This window comes from Danio rerio, chromosome 10 (genome assembly GCF_052040795.2).
Source record: "Danio rerio strain M-AB ecotype USA chromosome 10, GRCz13ab, whole genome shotgun sequence".
Lineage (NCBI taxonomy): Eukaryota > Metazoa > Chordata > Actinopteri > Cypriniformes > Danionidae > Danio > Danio rerio.
This window is the reverse complement of record NC_141030.1, coordinates 3,874-12,484: the sequence shown is the minus strand read 5'-3', so window position 1 is coordinate 12,484 and position 8,611 is coordinate 3,874. Positions and strand designations below refer to the sequence as shown.

Genomic DNA, 8,611 nt, shown 5'->3' with positions numbered 1-8,611 from the left:
TTTATTGTTTTGTGTGCATTCATTGTTCTATATTTGCAATGCTAAATTTTCAAAAATGTATGTTTCTATTTATAGTTTACTGAAGTTTCTGTATAATCATTTAACGGAAAAAAAGTAAATTGAACTGGGGATTTACTGGGGATTTACGGAATTTTACAATTAATTTTTTTGTTAGTTTGTTTGTTATTTTAAAACAAAGTTTTAAGAAATTTCAGTTTACTAAAAGAGGAAAATTCCATAACAAAAAAAAGAGAAATGTGCTGGTAATTTCCTGCCAGTGCATTCTTCATATTTTTACGGAAGTTTTTTTTTGGTTTAACAGTGCATATATAAACATTGTTAGCTTGTAGCTACATAATTCTGATGCATCTGGATATACCAGACTTGATATTTATGTGTTATAATATTTACAGGAGGAAATATTATATTCTAATATTTATATTATTTTGTAATATTATAATATTTATTGTATGTTTTATATATATATATATACACACACAAACACACACACACACACACACAGACATATATATATATATATATATATATATATATATATATATATATATATATATATATATATATATATATATATATATATATATATATATGACAATACAATATTAGGTTTGTTATTATTAAATTTTTAGCAAAAAGCAATGTTATGAATTAAAAGTGTTGGGATAAGAGTTGTTGGAAAGTATTTATAAGGTTTCATTTATAAGTTGTATGTTAAAAATGACAATGTTGCAACACCCATTAAATCATTTCAAACAACAAAAGGAGTAATTAAAGGAAAATTTTTAATTTGAAATTTATAAGGTAGATCCACGGTCGGACGTTGTTGAAAAGCATTTCATAAAGTTCATTTCATACTAAATTCATTTGCAATTTTCAAACTATCATGACTAACTTTCCCATTTGTACTTCCCATTGTACAAATTTTTGATTACACCTTGATGTTGACTACATTTCTGATTGATGATTTTATTCAAAAGTTTCCAAATAAGGGACCAAACAGGTTCTAAGTTCATTATCCACTTTATTTCTTAAACCATTAATCAAAACCTTTAACCTTATCAATATATGTATATATGTATCTATGCACTGACTTGAATTGTTCGATGCTCCTCTGTTAACAGAGAGACCTAATCAGTTTTAATAGTGGCCGTTCTCACCCACAAATCCACCACGACTGCAAGCAGGAGTGTCGCCTTGTCGTTTAGCCTAATTTACATTCAAGATGAAACCGAGTTCAAAGAGTTTAATGGAATAGGTCTGTGATTGGCTTTAATCAACATTCGAAGAGAGATGTCATTAGCATGATCAAATGGGAGGGAACAGTTTAAAAAGTCAGAACGGAAAACAAACTGTGTTCACTTGGTCAAGGTGACAGCAAAGTGCTGCATCAACTTTGTCCCTAGCTCAAGACTTCCTGCGTTTTTCCTTACAAAAAGGCTTTGCTTTTCCAGTAATCATGAGTAGAAACATTGAAAGTCGATTTGCAGAAGTGGAAGCCCGCATCAGAGACTTGGTTATTCAAGGACGTAGAGATGTGCAAAGACTTCAAGACCTTATGGGCCATGGGACATTTGAAGCTGAAACCGGTGAGTCAAACGATATAATTTCAATGTTGTTATATTTCACACACGGATTGTTTGGAAAATGGAAAAATAAACAAATAAATAAATAAAAACTAATGTAAAGGAAACAAACAAACAAACAAAAAACAATTATTGCTTGTGTGATCCAGCCCTTAATGGAACCAGTGTTAATTCTGACAGCAAATTTTGATACAGTTCTAGCCCAATTTGATTTGACAAAAACCACCTCAAAGTCAGGCGTGAAAACATGTTATAACTTGTACATGTTATTATTGTACACTTGTACACTAATCCTGACCTGCCTAGTTACCCTAATTAACCTTGTGAAGAATTTACATGTCACTTTAAGCTCTCTATCTATCTATCTATCTATCTATCTATCTATCTATCTATCTATCTATCTATCTATCTGTCTGTCTGTCTGTCTGTCTGTCTGTCTGTCTGTCTGTCTGTCTGTCTGTCTGTCTGTCTGTCTGTCTGTCTGTCTGTCTGTCTGTCTGTCTGTCTATCACACACATATGACCTTTGACCTATAACCTAAACAACAAATAACTGTCAATCGTGTCGTTGCACATATTATTCATATTTTATTTCCCACCTATAAGAAATAAATTGATAGCATCTTTATAGTTAATGTCAGCATAAAGGTTTGATTCAGTATTTGTCAGAAAGTGGCTCAGATGTGACAGTCTATGATTAAGAGGGTTTAGCATTGATAACTTGTCAAATGAGTCCCTCTGGTGGACAAAAAAAGGAACTGTGATGAAACTGAAGATCAATAATAAAATCCAAGGATAGATGTACAAAACAATAATAAAATAAACAAAATACTTGTTAAATTAATAAAATAAAACAATTTAATTAATAAAAATACATAAATAGTTGCATATTGTTATTCAACATTAGTAAAAGCACTCTGCAAGTTGGGTCTGAACGTTTCAAAGTTTGTCCACAAGAGGGCAGCACGTCTTTTGTTATGTTGTGTAAAATAATTAAAGATAAAGTCTTATTTGTTTTATTTTGGCAGTAATAAAATCAGTTTTAATTAAAAAAAAAAATTATAATTTTAAGATCACTAATTATCTCCTAAAAGCAGTATATTTTTCAATGGTCTCCAGAACAAACCATCGTTATACAATAACTTGATTAATTACCCTGACCTGCCTAGTTACCCTAATTAACCTGGTGAAGAATTTACATGTCACTTTAAGCTCTCTATCCATCTATCCATCTATCTATCTATCTATCTATCTATCTATCTATCTATCTATCTATCTATCTATCTATCTATCTATCCATCCATCCATCCATCCATCCATCCATCCATCCATCCATCCATCCATCCATCCATCCATCCATCCATCCATCCATCCATCCATCCATCCATCCATCCATCCATCCATCCATCCATCCATCCATCCATCCATCCATCTATCTATCTATCATCTATCTGTCTGTCTGTCTGTCTGTCTGTCTATCATACACACATGACCTTTGACCTATAACCTAAACAACAAATAACTGTCAATCATGTCGTTGCACATATTATTCATATTTTATTTCCCACCTATAAGATATAAATTGATACCATCTTTATAGTTAATGTCAGCATAAAGGTTTGATTCAGTATTTGTCAGAAAGTGGCTCTGATGTGACAGTCTATGATTAAGAGGGTTTAGCATTGATAACTTGTCAAATGAGTCCCTCTGGTGGACAAAAAAAGGAACTGTGATGAAATTGAAGATCAATAATAAAATCCAAGGATAGATGTACAAAACAATAATAAAATAAACAAAATAATTGTTTAATTAATAAAAGTTTAATAAAATTAATTAATAAAATTAATAAAAATACATAAATAGTTGCATATTGTTATTCAACATTAGTAAAAGCACTCTGCAAGTTGGGTCTGAACGTTTCAAAGTTTGTCCACAAGAGGGCAGCACGTCTTTTGTTATATTGTGTAAAATAAATATATAGATAAAGTCTTATTTGTTTTATTTTGGCAGTAATAAAATCAGTTTTAAATAAAAAAAATCTATCTATCTATCTATCTATCTATCTATCTATCTATCTATCTATCTATCATCTATCTATCTATCTATCTATCTATCTATCTATCTATCTATCTATCTATCTATCTATCTATCTATCTATCTATCTATCTATCTATCTATCATCTATCTATCTATCTATCTATCTATCTATCTATCTATCTATTGCATTGGTAAATTCAACTTTAAAATTACATTGTCTTGGTTTTGGTTGAATTTGCGTGTAAAATAATTTCAAGCATTTTAAATTGGTGTTGACTGGATGCATTTTGTGTCAAAGCAACAAGAAATGTGTTAATTGTATAGCCCACGAAGACGGATGTTGTGCTAACCGTGTTAAGAGTTTAGGTAACTTGTTTAATGTATTGAAAAAGTGTCATAGTGCTTTTTAAGTGATTTTAATTTGGGGAATGTTTGTATAAATCCAGTTTAGCAATTCTAGATTTTCTAAGCTATTCTCTGTGCAGTCCCACACTGTAAAATAAACATTAACTTTATGAAATTATGCAGTTGTACATTTCAAATGTTTAAGGTTTACTAAAACACATTAAGGAAATAAATATTAAGGAAACAAACCATTTCTTTGTATCTCTGTGACCAGTAATTCTTCAAAACGTCATTCAAAACGTTCAAAATTCTTCATGTGAATGCAATAAAGCTTTAAAGTAAATGCTGGCTGGAGATTTTTTAATTTTGTGTATGCATTTAATCTACAGAACTCCCTGTGTTCACGATGGTGACCAAACCCGTTTTTCCGCGGACTTTTCCGATTGTTTTTTTTTGCAAAGTCGTTTCTCAATACCATTCTCGTTTTCTTTCTATTAGTCAGCAAAAATTTAATTATATTTTTATTATAGTTGTCGCCATCATCAGCTAATTTTTTATGTCATTTTCGTCTTCGAAGATGATATTTCGCCGATATTTCGCCAATGTAATTAATACCGAATGGAACATAACATTTTCTAGCCTCTCTCTTGAATGGATTTATCTATTGTCTATTGATTTTTTTCTTTATTTATTTGCTCAACAGCAGAAAGAGCTTCTGTCCATGAAGAAGGTGACGTGGATGAGCAAGACCAGAGCGGGGCTTCAGAGGTGGTATGATAGTTGCATGAGTAATTGCGTGATATTCTTGGAATAAAAACGGACACTATCATGAATTGTTTTAATCTTCTCTGTCAGGTGGAGTTGCTGTACAAAACAACCGCTGAAGACAACACGCAAAACTTGTTGGACATCGTCAGGCAGTCAAGTAGCATGAAAGACTTTCTCTCCGATGACAGCATTCACCTGTCAGTCAGCCCAACCACTATGACAAGATCGGAGCAGAGTCTTCACTTGGACCTTTCTTTCGACATTGACGGTGTAGTAGTTCAGCTGGAAGAGCTGTCAGGGTTGAAACTTCGAGTCCCGTACCTGACCTTTCCAAAGCCCTCGAAAGTGAGCGTGCATCCAGTTTTCCATCTGCTGAAGAAACACGTCAAGCCCCACGTCTACTCCGGGTCCGGTTTCCGGTGCTTTCAGTTATCCAGAGGGCTCACCATCGCAACGCCTCAGGTAGGTGTCTTTGTGAAGCTCATCGACTGCAGTTTCCCTAATTTTGCATTCGTGCGACTGTATGCAGAGTGACGGCGGGCGTCTGAAAAGGTCTTGCCATTTTGTTCCGTAGGGATGGCAACTGAGTCTGTGCCTGGTTCCGAGAGGCCAGCATGGCGACCCATCCATTGATTCGGCTGCCAAAATGGACCAAAAAGCCACGGAGTGCTTCAGAGCCATCGGAGAGTCTCTGCAGCACCTACTGAAGTCAGCTTCCTCGAAAGATATCAAGCGCCCCACGATGCAGAAGAACAAACTCTACGACCTGTCACGCTTCCACATTTTGAAGCAGGATCAAGATTTTATACTCGAAACGTTCGACCGCGCCCTCCAGTCTCAACCCGTCGACTGCCTGAAACCCGTGATAATCCTTTGCCAGTTTGGCCAGAAGGACGGATCCCCGCTCTGCCTCTCGGAGCTGTGTCGTGAGAGGTCCGTTGTTTGCTTCAGCATCCATGCCGCGTGCGAGATCGGGTCACGGGATGAAAACGTGCACCACTTTTGGTCAAAGTATGCCCTGAAGGATTTAGTGGGAGACAAAGGCTCGATATTCTGTCCTCTGTCGCTCCGGGAGGCCCTGAACTTTCAGTCCAACCTGGATGGACGGCGCATGGAGGTCAGCGGGGACCTGCTGAGGCCAGCCCGTTTCCCCCAAAGCGTGACCTTTCTGCAGCTTTATGCGGACACGCCGCACAACCGTCAGGAAAAGTGGAGTTCGCACCCAGTGTCGGGAGAAGTGGTCTGCTGCGGCCTCATGCACCCAATGACCGCACGAGCCATGTCAAATCGAAGCGAGGCCTACCTCGATCACATGCAAGACCTTCTGCTGAAGCTGCAAGGCATTGTCAGGGCAAGGTTTGAAACGGTGACTCTACTGGCAACGCAGCAGATGTGGGGCACCGTGAGAGCGGTGGATTTTTTCGACGCGAGCGCTGTCTCGCAGCTGCTGGAGGAAAAACCCATGCTCCTTCCCTTCGCGGAGGACCAGGCAAGGTTACCCTTCCTCAGCACCCTGCAGGAGGTGCCCAGATATTTGCTGGGCAGCTTGCGCGCCGCCCACGCCACCGGAAAGCACAAGGGAAAGTTTGAGGAGTCTTGGGTGGCATTTCAAGCCGAGATAGCCTTGGAAGTGTTCTTCTGGGGCAGGCCCGGCAGCCTGCACGACTCCATCTTTGCCGTCAATCTGGGCCCCGGCCTGGACAACGAGCGCAGCCTCACATGGCAGAGAGGCATCATGGGGCTGGCACCCTTCAACTCGGCAGCTCTCGACCTGGCTCCGCCCCCCCTTCTGTACTGGTCCAAGAAGCCGCTGCAGATCTCGAGAATAGAGCGCTTGTTTGGGTTCGCGGACAGCCTCGACGGACCGCTCACCATCATCGGGACGGACCTTTTGACGCTGATCCTCTGCGACCTCGGCGAGACCAGCACGGCGTCGTTAATGAGTCTGACAAACTCCACACCTCCGGCACCGTGCAAGTGCACGGGCACGATCAGCAGAGATGTTCTCTTGGAGGAGTTGGTGGAGAAGATAAAAAGGTTCACGTACCCGTCCACCGCTAAAAGGGCGGCGCAGCTCGTGGAAGAGCACGGCAGGCCCCTGAGGGGCGTCCTGCAAGCATCGTTGAACTACAACTGCCTTCAGTACTTCCCAGCCATGAAGGTGATTGACTCGGCGCGCAACCCGAAGGTGTCCTGGAACAAAAAAGACATGCTCAACGTTTTGTCACCGCAGCAGAAACCCAGCCTCGATGCGGAGGCTGCGCAAATGGAGGGCGACGTGATTGTCACCCTGGTGAGTCGCGGAGTGACTTACGAACGCAATCTGGCGTCGGCTAAAGCCAACGGAATGCCCTGGATGAAGGACGTGCTGGGGCGTTTGAAACCGGAAAACATGGAGAGGGCCAAGTTGCTCCAGGTGTGCACGTTTGTCAGCTGCCTTGCACTGCTGAAACAAGGCGTTTACATCGACTACGGCAAGCTGACAACGTTGGCCGCGTCACTCCCGATTTCTCAGCAAAAACTCAAAATGATGCAAATACAGGCTCCCATACTGCACGAAGGGTTCCTGAATCCCAAAATATGGCGACTGCATCCCTCCGTACCTTTCAAAATACCGCCAATCGTCCCGGAGAGGCCCAACGCTCCCCGTAATCCGCAGTGGCATGATGCTGCTGCGGAGGAGCTTCAACCGGAGGAGGAGATCGAGGAAGAGCAGCAGGAGCAATCGATAGCGCATACCCCTTCCATGGTCTTGCCTGCGGGGATGTCGAGAAGGTGGACATCAAGGGAACTGGACCTCGCGTACGAAGCCAGGCGGCAAGAAGGGAGCTCTGTCAATGCCGCTTACAGAGTTTACGTGGACCTTTGCTTCCGTGCTGGCGTGCCATGCCGCTCCCGCGATGCCTTTAAATGTAAAACACGGCGACCGCTGTAATGGACATTACGCCGTTGGGCGTCGGGCCACGGTGACGGACAGGCGGCAGACCTTGGGTGCGGAAAAGCCCACGATGATGATTGCTGAGTCAATTTTCTGAGAGAAACTGATCAATCACCATCAGACGATCGGATGTGGCCCTCGTCTCTTTTTCTCGTTACAGTGGAAAATGGAAAAGTAGTGTCTGACGGAAAGAAATCTCACGTGACAAGAATTTACTTATCAAAAATGACGACTGAGGTCGTAACTTAACAAACATTCACGATTGCCTTCAAACCGCCTCTCGATTGTACCTTCAAAGCGCACGATTACGCACCGTCTTTGTACTTGCACTCTGTCTGTATTTTGTACTGTCTGGAGCCAGCACCTAAGCTTTTCACTCATCGTAGCATACGTGCTGCTGTGACAATAAAAGTGATTTGATTTGACCAATGCAGGGAACACTTGGCTTTTTTTGTCTTCTGTTTGCATATGAAAGACGAGACATACGTTGATTCAAATATAGATCTTTAACTTTTAATTTGTAGAATCTCTTACATTAAACTTCAAGTGACAGCAGCCACATCGCATTATTCAACGCAGACGAGCATTTAAAGGACAGCTGTTTGTGCCAACCCAAGCCAGAAATTCAAGGAATCAACAGCACATGTTCGAGATGGAGAGAATGAAATTTTTTTTTAATTTTTATTTTATCAGCAACACTTGAAGAAAAAACAAGGTAAATAGTGTTTCCTGAGGAAATTAATTTACCCTACGTCATTTCCAAACATGTCGTAGCTTCAAAGAGGTTTTTTAAAAACCAAACAAAACAAGGGTAAACGAGTTTATACATGAGAGGCTGGTCTCAATTCAAAGCTAATCAGTTAAGCTACCTTTAATCTTTGCGCGTGCACACACACACACACACACACACACACACACAC

General features: G+C 40.3%; 1 protein-coding gene across 2 annotated transcripts; it reads left to right on the top strand.

The window, feature by feature from the left end:
- The first annotated feature begins 1,374 nt into the window (after positions 1-1,374).
- Positions 1,375-8,120, top strand: LOC141376261 (uncharacterized). 2 transcript variants are annotated; one of them, XM_087269867.1, is made up of 4 exons: positions 1,375-1,607; positions 4,689-4,753; positions 4,841-5,215; positions 5,328-8,120. In XM_087269867.1, exons 1-4 carry the CDS (start codon positions 1,478-1,480, stop codon positions 7,686-7,688), a joined length of 2,931 nt encoding a protein of 976 aa, XP_087125993.1. In that variant the 5' UTR covers positions 1,375-1,477; the 3' UTR covers positions 7,689-8,120. The 2 variants fall into 2 exon arrangements, with proteins under 2 accessions (XP_087125993.1, XP_087125992.1); XM_087269866.1 differs by having other exon boundaries at positions 4,689-4,756.
- The last annotated feature ends 491 nt before the right edge of the window (positions 8,121-8,611 follow it).